Source organism: Trachurus japonicus, chromosome 1, assembly GCF_045865225.1.
Source record: "Trachurus japonicus isolate A0001 chromosome 1, Traja_1.0".
NCBI lineage: Eukaryota > Metazoa > Chordata > Actinopteri > Carangiformes > Carangidae > Trachurus > Trachurus japonicus.
The window spans coordinates 37747389-37766970 of NC_140907.1; the positions used below are offsets into that span (position 1 = coordinate 37747389).

The 19582-nt window shown below is 41.3% G+C and overlaps 2 protein-coding genes across 2 annotated transcripts in view; both read right to left on the reverse strand.

Moving 5' to 3' along the window:
- Window positions 1–19582, reverse strand: part of LOC146992527 (uncharacterized) — a 20012-nt gene continuing 430 nt past the window's right edge. The window contains exons 2-4 of the mRNA XM_085790858.1: window positions 19362–19402; window positions 1703–1818; window positions 1–472 (exon numbers count right to left, since the gene is read on the reverse strand). Of these exons, the coding sequence (XP_085646984.1) occupies window positions 1–472; window positions 1703–1818; window positions 19362–19367 (594 nt within the window). The 5' untranslated portion in view covers window positions 19368–19402. The remainder of the gene's footprint in view (window positions 473–1702; window positions 1819–19361; window positions 19403–19582) is intronic.
- The window catches only part of LOC146992528 (uncharacterized), an 18400-nt gene continuing 9014 nt past the window's right edge, over window positions 10197–19582 (reverse strand). The window contains exons 3-4 of the mRNA XM_085787492.1: window positions 11765–11880; window positions 10197–10989 (exon numbers count right to left, since the gene is read on the reverse strand). Of these exons, the coding sequence (XP_085643618.1) occupies window positions 10455–10989; window positions 11765–11880 (651 nt within the window). The 3' untranslated portion in view covers window positions 10197–10454. The remainder of the gene's footprint in view (window positions 10990–11764; window positions 11881–19582) is intronic.

Here is a 19582-nt window from a genome sequence, read left to right on the forward strand (position 1 = left end):
TTAGGAAAGGAGAATAAGCATGTCTTCCCCTCTTCTCTTCCCCTTCCTCCCTCCTTTTCTACCTCTGCCTCTTCTTTTACCCCCTCCTTTACCCTTCCTCCCTCTTCTACCTCTGCCTCTTCCCTTACCCCCTCCTTTACCCTTCCTCCCTCTTCTGCCTCTCCCTCTTCCCTTACCCCCTCCTTTACCCTTCCTCCCTCCTCTCTTCTTGCCTCCTTTTCTCAGCTTGCCACCTTTCCTTCTCCTGCCGCCGCCCCTTCTACCGCCGCAGCCTCCTCTACGCCGACATTTTCTACCAATGAGCGGCGGCAAGATCGACTGCACTGCGGCCACCACCTGGCTGCCTCGGTCGACCTGATCCTGTGAAACGTCTTGCTTCACTTGGTCGGCGTCGTCGCCCTGAAGCACCTGCGGGAGCTCGGTCGGGTCTTGGTTCTCTGGGACGCTCAAGAAGGCGTCACGGAGCGGATATCTGCCAACAACAACAACAACAACAAAAACACTCAGGACATTAGCATCGATAGAGGTTCATGTGATATGGTCAAAAATAAATCGTTGTCCTGATGGTCACCCAGTGTTGGCGGGAGCAAAAAATGCAACTAAAATTGCTGCAGGCAAACCAGAGTTACCATGGCTACCCGGCGCTAGGGATAGCCACAACGCTAAACTTTCGGAATAGCGGGGTTTTTAGAAAAAATAGAAAATCCCGCTATTACGATGAATGGAAGTCTATTGTCAGAAAGGCGGGGTGTAACCTGTCTAGCCATGGTGTAACTCCGGTTTGCCTGCATCAATTTTAGTAGCGTTGTTTGCTCCCCCCAACACCAGGTGACCATCAGGAAAGCAATTTAGGGGTCAAAAATGGCCAGAATCCTCCTTTAATTTCAAAGCCATTACTTTCATTGGGTTGGGATAGACCATGTAGGTTTGTCATTGATCTGTAACTTTGACCTTTGACCACCAGAGTCTTATCAGTCCATCCTTAAAGCCCCTGTACAGACTTTTCATTTCGTGTTGATTTTGGCGGCCACTGTGGACGAAAGCGGAGGAATGAAGAACTGCATTTCCCACTGTCATGAAGACGTTTCTCTGGCCGGCGCGTGTAGATTTGTTTTGGAAACGTTGGAAAGAAGACGGGACTTGCTTTTTTTTTTTTTTTGCAGCGTCATGTAACTATTCGTATGGTTTCGTCAATGCCTTCCAGAGGTCTAGAATTAGACTACTTAGAAATAGCGTATCTTCACACTGATGGGCTCATTTGCTGTTGTAGGTAACAGAGACACATCAGCAGAAACCAGAAACTTTTGCGTAGGAAAAAGCTCCGTACTGGGGCTTTAGGTGGACATTTGTGCCAAATTGAAGAAAACCCCTCAAGGCATCATTGAGGTATAGTATAGCACGTTCCCATAAACTGTGACCTTTGACGATAAACTCAAATCAGTTAATCATTCAGTCCAAGTCAAGCTTTATGGTGAATCTAACTTGGTTTCATCAAGGTGTTTTTTTGAGATGCAGGTTCTAGAGGCTGAAATCACGTGTTGTTACAGGTCACTGCTAACTTGACCTTTGGCCACACTGATTGGTTCATCGGTTCATCCCTGAGTCAACGTGAACAGTTGTGTCAAATTTGAGGAAGTTTTGTCGACATGAAATACTTCAAGTTTGACCACACACACACGAAAACACACACATACACACTCACTGATTCTTGGCGCCGTCTACAATGCTGGTGAGCCAGTTCTGGTCCACGGCGGTGACGGCGTCTCCAGCAGACAGGACGAAGGTCAGCACCACAGACAGCCAGCACAGACCGGCCATCTGCACTCATACAGGCGTGAAAACAGAGCAACAGAGTGGTTTTAACACACACAGCGTAGCGACACTGACAGCAGGCAGCGATCAAATACATGATCATATGGGAAATTTTATTCATATATAATAATAACAACACATAACACAAACATACGGCAAAGAACAAAAGACAAGGGGCAATAACAAAGAGGAAACATTTGTATTTTTAGTTTAAACTCGTATAGAGACAGATCTCTGAATGTGTCTGTGTATGTGTGGGCATATGTGTGCGTACGTATGTGTAGGTGCTTGTACTATGTATGTATACTTGTACTGTGTATGCATGGTGCATGTGAATGTATATTCTGTATGCATACGATATGACCCTTTAGGAATTTGATGTGTGTGAGTGGGTGTGTGTATGCACACGTTATGATGTATACTCATTGAGTTTTTTGTTTTTTTAAAAATATATTTTATTTCATATTTTGTATTTTTTGTGATTTCTATTTTGGGAACACTGTACTGTCTTGCTTTTTAGGGACCCCAGGAAGAATAGTCGTCACCATGGTGACAACTAATGGGGATCCAATAAAGTTTAAACAATAAACAATATGTACTATTAGAAGAATTACCGTCCGAAGCCCATTTAACACAGTTTAAGACAATTAATGTTTCCATGTATAACTCACCTTCATGGCTGCTGTGAAGTGCTGGGTCTAACAACCTGCCGAAAATACACATTTACATTAAAATTTGTATTTCTAGAAAAGTTTGGACAGTGTGTTCAATGATTGACACGTAGAGCTGAAAACAATCAGATGATTTTCTTTAAATTACCATTCATGTTTTTTAATCTATTTTCATTGAAGTTTTTGAAAGAATTTAAAGGTGTGAACTTGGACTTTTGCATCACATTCTCATAGTTCATAGATCGAAGACCCCAGAAGATTAATTATTTTTCCTTAAGGGAAATAGTCACCAGTAAAAAATATGTTCACAACAACCATTCATGATTTTTAGTCTGTTTTCATTGAACTTTTTGATCATTTATCATAAAACAATGTGGTGTAAACTTAGATCAAAGTCCCCGGATGGGGATCTGTTTTCACTGATGTTTTTGAAAGAATTTAAAGCAGAAGTAAGTGATATATTTGTGTTAATCTAAGTCTTAAATAGTTATATCTTCCGACAGCAATCACTTCTATAGAGTGTTTGGTCTGAAACACGGGTCTGTCAGTCACTCTGCTCTGCTCTGAGCCCAGGAGAAAACTTTTCTCGTATCCTACAAGTTTTATCCAATGAGGAGAGAGAACGGCATGCAGGGCTGTGTGTGCAGCCAAGGAACGCCGTGAATGTGGTGACGTAGGGACGAGGACTGTTATGGTGCGTTCAAGGCAACTCGTAACTCGTGTTTTTCCGACCGTGAACTCGTACCAGTTCGATCTGGTACGAGTTCACGGGTCGGAAGTTACGAGTGGCCGTTATAGTGACTTTCACAGACAACAGGTCGGAGAAACGCGAGTTGCGGGTTGCCTGGAACGCTACAAAGTCGTAAGTTGTGACTTGAAGCTGTAACTTACGGTTTCAAAAGCCTGCCTGGAACGCAGCATTAGCGAAAACGACCGGATCGCTTACTTCTGCTTTAATTAAAGGTGTGAAATTTGATTTTTGCATTATATTCTCATAGTTCATAGATTGAAGAGCCCAGAAGATGAATTATTTCTTTTTAAGGAAATAGTAAATATTATGTTCACAACAACCATTCATGATTTTTTGTCTGTTTTCATTGAACTTTAAAAAAAAAATCATTTATCATAAAATAGTGTGGTGTGAACTTAGATCAAAGTCCCCGGATGAATTAATTTTCCTTATGGGAAATAGTCATGAGTAAAACTTTGCAGCGTTATTTCATGTACCTCTTCTGATGTCCGCTGAGTCCTCAGGGTCTTTTTTCCTCAGTGTTTGGTGAAGGAGCTGCTGCAGTGAACTGTGTCAGGAGGAAGTGATTGTCTTTAATCTTATAGACGACAGTAAGACACAATGGACAAACCTCCCACAGTCGTCTCATAACCTTATTTGAACATATCACTCGAAAAGGAGGAAGAGGAACAGACGAAAAAAGAGTAAAGTCACTTGAAGTTAAAAAGAAGAATCATTCGATAGTCATGATAGTCATCAGCAATATAATTTATCAGCTTTTTTTGGTCAATTTATGTTCATATTGTAAACAGTGGGATCAAAAGTCAGTTTCAAGTCAGTTTCCCAGAATGTAAATATATATCAACATTAATGCGGGAAAAACTAGAAAAAGTTATAGGCCTGACTGAGAAGAAGTGATAGCTAGAAACATGAAATAGGCTACATTAGGCTACAATACTACAATACAAAGTACTTTATTAATATCTAACGGTAAATTTAACTGATAGAGACTATATGGTTACAACATTGTTAGATGCTAGATATGAATCCCTTTTTTCCCCCCTTATTTTAATTTTATTATTTTATTTATTAGATTGCAATGTACTTGTACTTTACTTATCAGACCTTTAAAAGCAATAAAAAAGTTGTTCACAAAAAAAGATGCTAGATATGAATAAAATAAAGATATTTTCACTACATAAACACATTAGTTTAATTTATTTTAAATGTATATCTTCATAAACCAAAGATTTATAAAATAGGTGACATCGCCTATCATTGTTGATGCGCATGCGCACCCGTGGAACTTGCACATGCGCAGAGGAGCGTTACCACGGGAACCGTAACGATCAAAGTTCTCCACTCGTACGTAACAACAGTGTTGCCATACCAACTTCTGGTGCTGCCGTGAGCCCCGCCCCCGTCCCAAAGCACTCACCGGCGGCCGCTCAGCCTCACTGAGACACGGTGCTGTCACGGGAGAAGCAACGTCGGATTTGCACGTAACGACAGTGAGAGAGACGGAGGGTTCAGTGGCGTAGCTGGGCTGTATTCCACATGGGTTTTGAGGTCCAAGGGGCCCGCGCAGCGGGCCACATTGCACACACAAATAGAGGACAGAAACCCCCCCCCCCCCCCCCCCCAAAAAAAAAAAAAAATTTTTTTATCATATTTTAGATGTGTCCTTCAGAATGATGCTGCTAAAGCTCAAAACCTCTATAAAATGATTGTACAATGTATGAACATTATCTCTGCAGTGGTTGATTCTGATAAAGTGTGCTGTTACTGTTGTAACGAATGTGAGCTGGAAAGACTGAAATGTTGTTGTTGCTACAACTTTAAATAAAGTTGAAAAAAAATTGTAAAAAAATAAACAACAAAGGTTCGGCCGCTCCTAAAGCCCGTCCGGACCGATTTAGATGTAGCCTAGCTAACACCTGTCAAAGTTCTGTTCAAACTGGAAATATTGTGGATTTACCTTACAGTCTATGGCAGGGGTGCTCACACTTTTTCAGCCTGAGAGCTACTTTTCAAGTGACCAAGTCAAAATGATCTACCAACATTATTAATGATTCACGTTTATTTATATAGCCTAGTATATGAACATACATAACACTTCATATACAATATGTCGGTGTAGCCTACCTTTCATAACTGCATGAATCCATATGGCACAATAAACGTCCATACATTTTTGGTCATCTGTCGTTTGTCGGACTATGCGGGGGGTTAATAGCGCTGCAGTTGCATTTACCATGGCCCCTGTCTGTATGTGAACCTGTGTCTGTCTATGTGCGGGCAGAGATGAGAGATGGTGTTTTTTTAATAACCATGCTAGCGTTTCACCATCTCTCATCTCCGCCAGTCAGCCTCTCAACCTGCCGCCTCTCTCGCGTGCGGGCGCACAGCACGTAAACACACGTGAGGAAAAAAAAACACTTTTTTTTTTTTCCTGTTTGTGGGAAACACTGATCAAGCTGTGCGTACGCACACCTCTCCGCAATATTCCATTAAATCACACCGGACCCAAGAATGGTGCGGACATGAACACACCTCATACTCCCCCAGAATGCCTCAGCACAACATGGTCAGCACGTGCATAATTAAGTAGCCATGTGCTCTGTGGAGCGGAGTAACAACAAAGACAACGGGCGGAGAGCTGATTCACCCGGAATGATGCTTCGGCGGACCTGCCCTCGCTTTTGAGGTCGGTTGGGAGAAAAATGCCTGCTGTCCAGACAACAGTGTTTTTTAAAATATAGGCTACTTTTTTTTTGTTCTTCATCACGCGATTGACCCAATCGTAATGAGCACCCCTGGTCTATGGGATTTACCCATAAAACAAACTTTTCACGGCAAAACAGCAAAGGTAAGAGGAAATGTACAACCATGTTTTGGTCAAGCAGTGTCTGTGTGTGCTGGACTTTGCTGGTTGTTGTCTTCTCTCTCTGCCTGCTGCTGTGCAGCCGCGGCTGCTATGTAACGTTCCAATCTTTGTAGCCCTTTCAGAGCGGTAGCTGTGTAGCCTACTGTTTTGCATAATGCACAGTAGTATACGAGCCAGAAATGTGGCGACTGGGTCCACACAGAGGTGCTTCATGAAGTTTGATGTTTAGTTGTTTATTTGAGTAGTGTTTGGGCTGTGTTTGGGTCATAGAAACATGGTTTTTACACGTTGTAGACCAGCTTCTGTTGTTTAATTTGATGTAGCCTAATAGACGCATGGATCAGCTCAAATTGGGAGGGGCCGCGCCCGCTCGTATCCCCCCTTAATATGCAACATAATGCAGTGACCCAGTCTGATGTTACACTGTGCTACCTGCCGCTGCGACGGAAGGCAGCCGCGGTCAACCGCGTCCCGAACCTCCCTATGACCAGCCCGCCCCTGATTTAAACTAAAATTTTTTTTAAAAAAATAAAATCCTCGGCAGTGTGTGGGGGGGCCGCAGGATTTCACCACAAGAGGGCCCATGGGTTTACAAAACCCACCAACCCTACGTCATCTACGCCACTGGGAGGGTTAGCAGCATAGACTGTAAAAAATATGGACGTAGCGTCCGTGACGTCACCCATTGGTTTTGGGGAGTCGTTTTTGTGACTCCAATATGGCGGCCTGAACAGCGCCATGTTGGATTTACCGGCCAAGAACCCGCCCACTGGCCTCGAAGCAGCTGTCCACGGAGCTGCTCGGACCTGTCACTCAACGTTTCCGCGCTCTAATTGGCCAGAGTTTTAACCTTATAACAGTAAAACGGTAGAGTTAAAAAAAAAATTCCCCCCCCTCAGAGTGTGTGCGGGGGTAGAAACTATCGGTTGAGACCAAAAAACGTTCTGACACCAGGCTTTTAACATGTTTATTGAGGATGTAAAGTCGGTGATTTTAACATGGGGGTCTATGGAGAATGCTGCTTTCTGACACCAGCCCCCAGAGGAAGCCGAGGGGATTGCAGTTTTTTGAACGTGGAAGTGAGCTTCACTTCTCAGACCGACAACTGCCCATGGATGTATTATAGCAACTGCCCCCTTGGTTAGCAGTTAGCAGTTAGCAGCTCCCGCTCAGCCACCACTTCAACTTCCGTCCAGACTGGGAGCCAGGAAGAGTGACAACACTGACTGTGACAGGTAAACTCAGGCTTCTGCATGAGGAGTTTGACGTCCATGTCAGCGTTTATTTATTTATTTTAGTAGGATGTGGTGTGTTTAGGCTACTGTCTGTTCAGAAAAGTAGCTAATCCTAAAACTTGTAGCCTACAGAAGGAGAAAGATGTCCTGGCAGAAAGCAACAACATGGAGGACAGAGACTTTCAGCCCGGCGCCGGGAAACACACGGAGCACCGACATGAAGAGGTCTAGACAAGTTTAATTGAATGGTGAGTTCCAGTTAAATTTTATTTCTCTGGTAATTGTTTCACATTTAAATCAGCCATGTTGGATATTTTCCTACACTGTTTTATCTTATAGAGTGGGTGTTAGAGAGTGTTGTTATCAAAATGCTAACAATGGCTACCGGTGGCTAACTGAAGGGTCAAACTGAGTGAACTGAGGTGAAGTAGCCTACCTGAGCATGGTCTTTTTGTCTTAATACGCTGGACAAGCTGCGCTGGTGATACACACACTTCCTGTCTCCTAAGTGGGCGCCCATACCATGGATCTATTAAGATAATATAATACATCCATGGCCCATACGCACCCATTTCATGTGTTTTTAAATTGGGCGGAGCCACATAGATGTAGAGGCAGCAGAACGACTGTCAAATTATAATCATCATTTCTATTCAGTTATCATTAATGACCCGACTTCCCCTCCTGTTTGCTCCTTAATTGTCTCTGGTTCGAGAATTGATGAGACATGAACGACGTATAGAACAGAACCAGTTAGTCAGGAACCTGCTTCCTGCTTCATCACTTTGGGGATTTGCTGTATCTTTGTCGCACACGGTCTGATATTTTGACTGGACAAGACAAACACACGTCACACTGAAACAGCTCAAACTTTTTCACCATTCTGTTCATTTTAAAGACCAAATACTTAAGCGATTGAGAGTTTGAAGCAAATCTTGTGGCGATGCTTAGCAGCACACATGATGTCGACATGCTGGTTGGTCGGTCTTGTCTTGTCTTGTCTTGTATAAACCTGCAGCTTTCTCAGCCTTTAGTCTGACAGTCTGACAGATGAAGATAAGATGAAGACTTCTGCTTTGCTGAATGACTGGTGGATCCATCCACCACACACTCACAGTCTTCCTGTTTTTATCTCACCTCGTTGTTTTAATGATAGGAACTATAAACAGTGTGAATGACTGAGGTTACAGTCTGTCGGAGCTATTTGTTACTTTTGTATTATTTAATCACTTAGCCTATTATTTAGTTATTTTTTGTGGTTTAGTTTTGGGAAATACACTTTTAGTTTGATTATGATATTTAGTATTGATTAAGTTTATTTTGGTACTTAACCATGCTTTTATTTTGAAGGTACTGGGTAGCTGGAGCGCACCGGGTGAGTTTACATATAGGGGTTGGCAGTCACAGGTGAGCTAGGCACCTGGGAGGGCAGATGTTTTTTTACCAGGGCAAGAGAGGCGGCAAAGGGCCTTTGTTCTTTGTGTGTTTGTTTGCCAATGGAGAATAAACCCAAGAAACTTTAATTTTTTGCCTGGACAATAGACTTTGTTTATATGGACATTTACATCAATAAATAACTGTTTTACAATGAACCGACCAGTCTGCATTCATTTTTCATATATTTTATTAAGTTATATTACATGTGACATGGTTACAGTAGCCTACATGGCAAAGACTACATTTCATTACACAATGTAGACTGGTCAGATGCAGACTGGAGATCTGGCAATTTGCCTACTGCAGATTTAGCTTTTGTTTGCATACTACATTTTGGCCAAATCAGTATAGGTACTAGTAGTAGACATCGTCATGGTAACGCAATGCTGAGGGAGTGGTTCATTTGCATTTAAAGGGAGGGGCCACTGAAACAGACCGTTTTGCACAGCCCTGTTTTTGAGAGGATGAACAGAGTGCTGTGATGTTTGATCTTTGGGGTATTTTGACCGAAGCACGTCACAGACATGTCTTTAAGACACCCAGGAACTATTTTAGTTTGTGCAAAAAGGAGCATAATAGGTCCCCTTTAAACTTTAACACTGAGAGATCTCCACCAGAGTTTTGATGCTGGGAATCTAAATGAAATGTGTGTGCTTGTTAGGTGTTTGTTATATGTGTGTGTGTGTATGTGTGTGTGTGGTCAGTGCACAGTGTTGCCCACAGTTTGTCCAGTCATGCTGACTGAGCAGTAAGTTTTGCAGCAGCTTCACACTTGTTGGTGTTAAGGGTGTTACTGTGACACCCTCCGTTTCTCAGAAATACATTTGAAATGGCATAAAAACCACGATGGGCCTCCGTGACGTCACTACAGGTTTCTGCAGACCGTTTTAATGAAACCAAAGATGCTCTAGATGACCCATGAGAAGCTGCTCCAATGATATGAAATGGTTCCTGTCTCCTAAGTGGGCGTGTCCTGCAGGGTCACCATACCTGACTCGGCCGGGCCCCCTGATCTTATTCTAATCCAAAAATGGGCAAAGACTCAGGTTGTCTGTAGAGATAAAACTCTGGTGGTCATTAGAGGAAGTGCAGGTTTTGTCAGCTTGATACTTGGTACAAACCCCATGAGGTCAAACTAACCAGTTTCCCTTTGTGTTAACTGGTGTTTATGAGACTCAACAGAGAAAAACTAATATAACGTTGCCTGACAAGTTGGTAGTTTAGACTGTTGTGTGTGTGATCTGTTTGTCCCTTTACCTCATGGGATTTTATTTTACACACTGTTGCAGTCAGACAACTTTCCCCTCACTGTATTGTTTGTTTAGCAATTTAGTAATATAGGCTACACAGTACAGTAAAATATGGGACTATTAAATAGGTTGAATAATAGTGACACACAAAAAAAGACCAGAATTGATGCCAAGCTGAGTTTTAATAGGGGAAAAGAAAACCAAACATCAAGATCACCAAGTTGTATTGTGGTTGTACCGGTCTGTGGCCAGCAGGTAGCACAATCATACAAGTGCAAATATACAAACATGAACTTACAGAAGCGCCGGTATTCAGGTAAAAAGCCAAACTACCACTGACAATTCTTATTTTTAAAAATAAGGAAAAAAGAGAAAGAACAATGGAAAGCATACATTGTTTCTTTTGAGCATAAATGAACAGACAATCTTTGGTCAGTTTTTAACACACTGTTCTACAGGTTCTGTGTCAGTGAAGCAGTTGATGCATTTAAAAGCTTCATTCTCTGGTTTATAACAACGGAAAACATTGTTGTGGCCAACTCTAGACTTCCCCAGCAGTTTGAGGGCCTTAATTGTTTCACCTCTGGGAATGGGATCACCTTTACTGGTTTGGTCAAACACTTTGGAAAACACAAAAGCAAACTGGGTCCAGTTGGGGAAGACCTCATTAATCTTTGGTATGATAGAGAACTTACTGCCCTCATTCATACAGTGTCTGCCACATGGGGAATAGAAAGAGTAGAAGACTAGAAAGTGATCATTGGCATCATTAACTAAGGTGTCCATGTTTTTCAGAACGCGTACCTCTGCGTGAACATTTCTGAACGGTTTTGCTACGACCACCGTGCAGTCTGTATACAGTAAATTACAGTCAAGTTCGACTTCTGGAAACACATCCTTAAGTGTATTCAAGTCCTGGTTGTTTGGGATGTTGACAGCCACGCCGACCTGGGTGTTAATGTCATACCTGGCAATGGAAACAGGTAAACTGATTACTACAGGATTAGACAGACAGACAGACAACATGCATGACACACAGCAGTGGATTGGAAAGTTTAATCAGAAGAAGTACGAAACCAGTGTTACCAAATGTTACCTCACTCTACCAACCAGTTATCAATGGTAACAGACTTACGTACCACTGTTCAGCTTCAACCAATTACCTCAAAACATTTCAATAAAATAATCCACAACCAATAAGTTAAACATTAAAGGGATAGTATCATTTTTTAAAAGTGGGGTTGTATGATCTACAAATAGCCCCTAAGAACTTTAATTGCAGTAGAAGACTCTCTGCACTCCTCCCGTTAGCAACGCCAGCCCATAATAGCCCTGCCCAGAGATTTACAACATAACCTAACCAACTGCTGATCAGCGGGCGCTAACCCTGGGCGGAGGGATACGTGAGTTGGTTAGGTTCAAATAAAAACTGTGTTTTTCCTGCACTTTGAGGGGCTGGACAAAATTATATTATAGCGAACAATGGAACTGTGTATTTTTTTCCAGGTAAAACCTCTTTTAGGCCGTGAAAATAGGCCGTTTCTTTGGGTCTGTTCACAACACTGTATGTTGTAAATCTCTGGGCAGGGCTATTATGGGCTGGCGTTGCTAACGGGAGGAGTGCAGAGAGTCTTCTACTGCAATTAAAGTACTTAGGGGCTATTTGTAGATCATACAACCCCACTTTAAAAAAAATGATACTATCCCTTTAATCTGTGCACATTTTAGCAACAGTCACTCACCTGTTCATCATGAATTTCACTATTTTTGCGAGGTCATCTTTGTCTACGGCAGCAGCACTGACTCCAGGAGACAGGAGGGACGTCAGCACCACAGCCACTAAGAGCAGGGCAGCCATCTGCACACAGTGGGTTGAACACACAACATTACAATACAATACAAACTTAAATCTACATACAGTCTAAAGGTAGATGTTAATATTAATCCACTATGGATTTTTAGTGGAATCTGTATCTAACTATGAACCTAATAAGATATAAATCCCAAAGACACAGCTGCAGGTGTTGACCCTCCCCAGCCCATTTAACACAGTAAGATAAGCACTGCAAGATAAATATTTCTTTGAATAAATAACTCACCTTCAATATTTGTATTTCTAGAAAAGTTTGGACAATGACACAAAGGACATGATTTTTAATCTGTTTTCATTGAAGTTTTTGATCATTCATCATAAAAAAATGAGGTGTGAACTTAGATCGCAGATGAATTATATAAATAGTCGTCAGTAAAACTTTTCAGTATTATTTCATGTACCTGGTCTGGTTGAAGACGATGTCTGATAGTTGCTCTGGAGCCGTTCAGTCCTCAGGGTCTTTTTTTTCTCAATGTTTGGTGGAAGGAGGAAGTGATTGTCTTTCTTATAGACGACAGTAAGACACAATGAACAAACCTCCCACAGTCATCTTATAACCTTATTTGAACAAGTCATCGTCTCGAAACAAGTCTCGAAAAGGAGGAAGAGGAACAGACAAAATGGCATGAAGTCTTTATTTGAGAAATTAAAAGAGAAATCATTTATGATCATTATAATTTATCGGCTTTCTTTTTTTTTTTCTTTTTTTTTTTTTTACAAACAGTGGGATAAAAAGCCAGTTGAATGTAAACATACATCAAGATTATTGTGGGAAAAAGCAGAAGAAAAGTGATAAACTAGAAACATGACTTACATTCGAATATGAATACAAAGTTCTTTATTAATATAATATCGAAAGGTAAATTCATTTCATATCAGGGATGTATTATATTCATTCTTATAATATATCCATGATACATATACATATTTTTATTGAATATATTAAAGATGGTTACAATATCCTATCCTGATATTAGTTAGATATGAATAATATACAGATAGTTAGTTAACTAGTTTGTTCGTTAACAGTTACCAATTAGCAGCTCATCAAAACCCAGTTCCAGCATCAACCACCACTTCAACATCCGTCCAGACTGGAAACAAGGAAGAGTGACAACACTGAGACAGGTAAACTCAGGCTTCTGCATGAGGAGTTTGATGACCATAGTAGGGTTTTTTTTTTATTGTAAAATACTGTCTGTTCTTAAAAGTAATCCTAAAACTGTACTGACAGGAGGGAGAACGGTGGAGATGTCCAGGCAGAGAGCAACAACATGGAGGACAGAGACTTTAAGCACAGGGAAAACAGATGAAGATGAAGACTTCTGCTTTGCTGAATGACTGGTGGATCCATCCACCACACACACTCACTGTCTTCCTGTTTTTATCTCACCTCTCAAACTCCAAACAATAAGGAAAAGGCCTTAGTAATCACTGGAGTATGAAATAGGTTGAATGTTAGTGACATGAAAAAATAGAAAAAGCATGCACATCCCTAAGTCTAAACGCTGGGTGCCGAACAACACAAGTAAGTCATAGGAAAGAGGAAAGTCTGCACACCAACAACAGCTCCAGAGCAATAATTTATTATCAGTGTAACGTTTCAGGTCAGAAACCCTAATGGCTGATTTATCAGCTGGTCACCTATGAGGAAAAAAATGTACACTGTTGTAAACAAACAAGTTGGAGATATATTTTGTTCTGGCAGCTGATGAGCTGCTTTATAACAGCTTACTCGTCTCTGGCTGCTTCCCCTCCTATTGTAATCAGGCGTTTGTCCAGCTACTTCTTAAAAAGCCCAACCTAGACCTAGACCCTTCATTTAGCAAATTTAGGCCCATTTCCAAGCTGCCTTTTATTTCTATAACTCTAGAAAAAAGTTGTTCCTAATCAACTCGTCCCTGCCCTGAATAAGTGCAACATCCTTGACAAACTGTTTCAATCTGTTTACCGTCAGAATCATTCTACTGAGACGGCACTTCTTAGTGACAGGCACACAAACAATGACCAGAAGTGATGCAAAGCTGAACTTTAATAGAGGAAAAGAAAACACAACATCAAAAGACTTTCCAAAGCTCTACAAAGAACACACACGAGTACTGCAAATACTCAGGTACAAATAGAAACATTCACAAAACACTGTTTAATACCCTGTTTATACCCAAAGGACAGATTAACACCCCATTTTAACCTAACCAGATTAAAATGAATGCACTTTAAAATGTGTAGGGGTTGTAGATTGTTATTTAACCTCAGAGTGTTTACATTTTTGTGAGCTAAATTGTACACTGACTTATAAAATGACCAAATGTCCATCATAGACAAAAATACAAAGATCACCCAGTTGTATTGTTGTTGTGCAGGCCTGTGGCCAACAGGTGGCGCTGTATGACCATTTTGACAACATCATAAGGTGTGTACATCAGATCACATATACACATATGAAGATAAACATACAAATACAATACAAGGTTACAGAAACTCCATCATTCAGGTCAAAGCAAAGCCAAATAATCAATAACAATCATCATGTAACAGATGTTTTCTTTTCACATTGATCTGATCTGATCGGACATGTGCTCATCTGACAACAAATACCTACTGTACATTGTTATTCAATTTTTATCCATTTTCTTTTTTTCCTGTTGTTTAGTTTTATGATAAACTAACACATGTATCCTAAAATTAACATTATATTTATGACTGATACAGATCAACTGAGAGTAGATTACTATTAGCCTACCTGTGATTTCATTACAAAATGAACATCTGATAGTGAGAGTGTTGGCTACTGTAATTAGAAGGCATTTTGTCTCCTAACTATGCATTCTAATTAATACACTCATTTTTAACATTTTGACCATTGAAGCAGCGGATGCACTGGAAAACAGAGTTGTACCCTTGTGGTGTGTAACAGCGAAATACGTTTGCAAAGCCGATTTCAGTGCCCAAATTTCGAAGGGCATTGGTTAACTCATTTTGAGTAACTTGGGTGGTACCTCCAGGCATAAATATTTTTTCAAACACAAAGGCTCGATCTGTCCACCGTCCATTGCTAATCAGTGTTCGAATCGATTGCAGGATATTGTAAGGATTGTTTCTGTTTGTACAAGTTCTGGGACATGAGGAAGCGTAACAGTAGATGATCAACAAGTCATTCCGATTGCCGACGAGGTTTAAGTTGTTCAGGAGACGATATTCAGCATGTTCAGGTTGCCTAACTGTGGCTATAGCTAGTCTTTGGCCTACATATCTACCAGCACTGGTAATGTGATTTTGTACGTTATTCTGGGGGTTGGCGTTGAAGATTCTCTGAAGATTGTTTGAGGATCCACCCGGGATGCTTGCAGCCAGACTGTACATACTTCTTATTGTACTTGTATACCTGTCAAAAGAAAACATGTTGTAAGGTCTGGTTATATACCATGGATGTGTAATAGGATCATAGAAATGATAGATGAGAGCCGGTGCATATTCTCATTTGCCCAGGTCATAGTATTTCAAAGGAGGTTAAATCGAAAGCAACTGGACTTAGTTATTTGTCTAGGAAGACGTTTCACCTCTCATCCAAGAGGCTTCATCAGTTCATGTAGCATCTGACCAGGCTGGGACTGGTCCAACTATCTGGTGTGGAGACTCACTATTTAACCTCTTGTGTGGGTGTTCACAAGGGTGATGATGTCACTGGTTCCCTTTTGTGCTCCAAGTGCCAACGACAGTCGTTTAAATGACTGCCTTTGATGGAAGGTTGGTTTCGACTTCGTTAGTGCCCTATTGTGTTATAACGACAGTCGTTGGAGTCACTTGCCACTTGTGAACAGTGGTTGTTCTTTGAGGCTAGATTGTTGAATCTCCTGGGAAGGGATGAAAGGGCAGCATTGTAAATTGGAGATAGGTGGTGTCTCAGGCCACCTCCCCTGTTGAGGGATGGTTTCTCTACTTTTACAAAAATAGCTTCTTTGACTCCTCTTTCAAACCATCTGTCCTCTCTGTCTAGGATTTGGACATTGCTGTCCTCAAAGGAGTGGGCTTTCTCCTTGAGATGTAAATGGACAGCAGAGTTCAGGCCTGAGGAGTTAGCTCTCCTGTGTTGGGCCATGCGTTTATGCAGTGGTTGTTTTGTTTCTCCAATGTAGAGGTCTTTGCATTCCTCGTTGCATTGGACTGCATACACCAGATTGCTTTTGTGGGTGTGTGGTGTTTTGTCCTTGGGATGTACCAGTCTCTGTCTGAGTGTGTTGCTGGGTTTGAAATACACAGGGTTTGTTAAAGATCCTCCTGAGTTTTTCTGATACTCCAGACACATATGGAATGACTATGTTGTTTCTCAGTTTGATAGATGAGAGCAAACTGAGGGATTGAACTTGTCTTCATCATTTTAGAATTCAGGTAAAGTGAAACAACAGTGCGAGGAAATTCCCCATGTTTAACACCACTGCAGCTAAACTGGCCTCTGTAACCAAGGAGAGACATAAAAACAGTTCCTTAACAAGATGTGAGGTTGTATTACTGGCTATAAAATCAGAGGAAAAGTACACTGTAAACTTGCAGACGGTTCTTTTTTAATGTTGAACTGTTTGCAAAGATTTAATTGAAATACCACAAACACAGGAGTTGATAAATTAAACTCACTGATTCTTGATGCCTCTTACGATGGTTGTGAGCTGGGTCTCTTCCACGGCTGTGACGGTGTCTCCAGCAGACAGGACGAAGGTCAGAACCACAGACAGCCAGCACAGACCGGCAATCTGCACTCACATCAGGTGTGATAACAGAGCAAAGACATGGTACCGCTTAGTACTGTTGAGAAAGAAGGCTTCAGGGAGATGATCAAAATACTGGATCCCAGATATGTTTTACCAAGTCAAAAATACTTCAGCCAAACAGCAATCCCCAACTTGTACCGAAAGCACAGAGCCAAGCTAGAAGCAGACGTGGCTACAGTTCCCCACTTCTCAGCAACGACTGATCTGTGGTCTAGTCGCAGCATTGAACCATACCTAAGCCTGACTGTTCATTTTATAAGTGAGGACTGGGTGTTGCGTAGTAACAACAGACAGTGGAGCCAACATCATTAAGGCTGTCGAGCTGGAAAACTGGACAAGACTCCAATGCATCGGTCACAGGCTTCACCTAGCCATTGGTAAGCACTAGTTATTATATTATTATGACTTGTCATGATTTGAGATTTATCTTCAACTTACCATGTGTGGGTTTATTGGAATAATTTGTGTGTGGTGGTGGTGGTGGGGGGTTATGGGAGTATTTGGGGGCAATATATTAATGAATCTGTATTAATTAATTCAACATTAGTATTATCAAACTAACATTCTTTCTTTGTTGTGTGAAAGATGACCGCATACAACGCGCAGTGTAGGAGTCTGCAAAAAAAATGGTGGCAGCCTTTTCATGTTCTTGAAGAAAGAAAAGGAGGGACCTGGCCATGGCTCAGGATGAGCTGGGTCTTCCAAAGCACATGCTCACAACTGAGACGCCCACCAGGTGGGGATCACGTCAGATGATGATACAAAGAGTACTTGAGCAGGAGAGAGCCATCAGTCAGGTTCTAAAAGCTGACAGAAAATCATGGCACTTGGTCATCAGTTGGCAAGATATGGATGTCCTGGAGGCTGTCAACAAGGTGTGTGGATGTTTTTTTCTTTTATTATGTGCTCTCTTTTTTTCTATTCCTATTCTAATCTGCAATGGATGCACTTTAATTTCATTGTTATGGAAATAAATAACAATAATAAATCTCTCTCTGTCTGTCTGTCAGGTGTTGAGCCCACTCCAAGACAAGACGTCAAGCCAGTACTTCATCTGTTCAACACCAGCATTCTTGCTGAGGAAGACAACAATATTGAGCTGACCAAGGATGTGAAGAGAAAGATTCTAGCCTATTTGAACGAGAAATACTCAGATCCGGTCACAGATGACCTGCTCGATATCGCATCTTTCCTTGATCCACGATTCAGAACCACCTACACGAAGAAAGAAAAGGTGGAACACGTCATTTCCAGAGCAGTCGAAGAAATCAAGTCACTAAAGGATCAACAGCAAGACCCTCTCTCAGGGCGTTCTGGTGCAGCAGCAGCAGGGCCTGTTGCTGCACCTGAGGAAAAAAGAAAAAAGACCCTGTCCAGCTTTTTCAAAAAGTAGAGCACCAGCAGCATGGGCTGCAGCGGAGAAACACTCAGAGGAGGAAAGCATCAAGATGGAGCTGAGAGCCTACTTGCAGACCACAGAGGTTGACAGTGATGCAGACCCTTTGGAGTGGTGGAGATGCCATCAGGCAGATTTCCCCCGTGTTGCAAAACTAGCTTGACAGTATTTATGCATACCTGCCACCAGTGCTCCATCTGGAAGAGTGTTCAGCACTGGGGGCAATATTGTCACGTGCCACAGAGCTGCACTCAAACCAGATGCTGTGGACCGTCTGGTGTTCCTTGCTCAAAATTTGTAATAGCTGAGATGCCAAATTTACGGAGCTTGTCCATAAACCAGAACCAGAAACCAGAAACTTACTTGTATACACTATGTGTGTATAGAGGCCGTGGCGATTGAGTGCAGTACTCATTGATGTCTCTCTACATCTCTGTGTGAGTGCTCCTCTGAGAACTCAATTCGGGAAAAAGTCTCCATGTAAGTGAATGGGAGTCAAAATTTTATTTTGTGATCCGACTGAATTGTGTCATGAGAAAAAAAATATGACCTTAACCTACTTAAAACATTGTGTTTCATGACAAAAAAATCTGCAGTTTATCGTAAAACGGCAACGGAAGAATGTATTTAGTGTGAAGACGCTCTACGGACTACAGATCTGGTGTCCCACAAAAAATACATCACCAACTGACATGGAAAAGGGCGCCATGTGGTAGTATTTCTGGTTACGGATACTGCTGATTACTCTTCATGAAACGTGATGTTTTAAACAGATAGAGGTCATGTTTTTTTTCTCATGGCGCAATTCAATCGGATCATGAAATAAAATTTTGACTCCTATCCCGTTCACTTTCATGGAGATTTTTTCCAAATTGAGGTCCCATGGCGACCGTGACTTCCTGCTTCCGCTTATTTTTCAATGTATATATAGGTCATCATTATTATATATGATTATAATTTATGAACAGAAATGTTTTGATTTCTTTGTATGTGTAGATTATTTGGGTTGTTACCCACGACCGGTGAAAATTTCATGTCAATAGCTTGAGTACAAATATACTTTTTGTGAAAAATGTCGACATGTTCAATACTTATTCTCCCTGTTGAATATCTTGACTACTGTGAGAAGATAATAACAAGGGAGGATTACATAAATTAAAGACAAAATATCTGCATGAGAAATGGTCTTAGTGCAAAGAAAATCTTATACAGTCTGGATAAATATTTGGTTTATGAAACAAATAGCAGCAAAATCCTAGAGCGTCAATGAGGAACATGTAAATCTAATAAAGTAAATAACTCACCTTCATGGCTGCAGTGAACAGGAAGTGCTTCTTCTAATAACCTGCAGAAAATATACACTCACATTAATATTTGTAGTTTTAGAAAAGTTGAATTTATTGTCAGTTAGTTTTCAGTTTCTGTGAAATGTAAACAAGCAAAGCCAACATAATGAGGGGTCTAATTTAATGGAAAAATCGCAGGAACTCTGTTTAAAACGGGCTTCAGAGTGTGCATGGAGAAA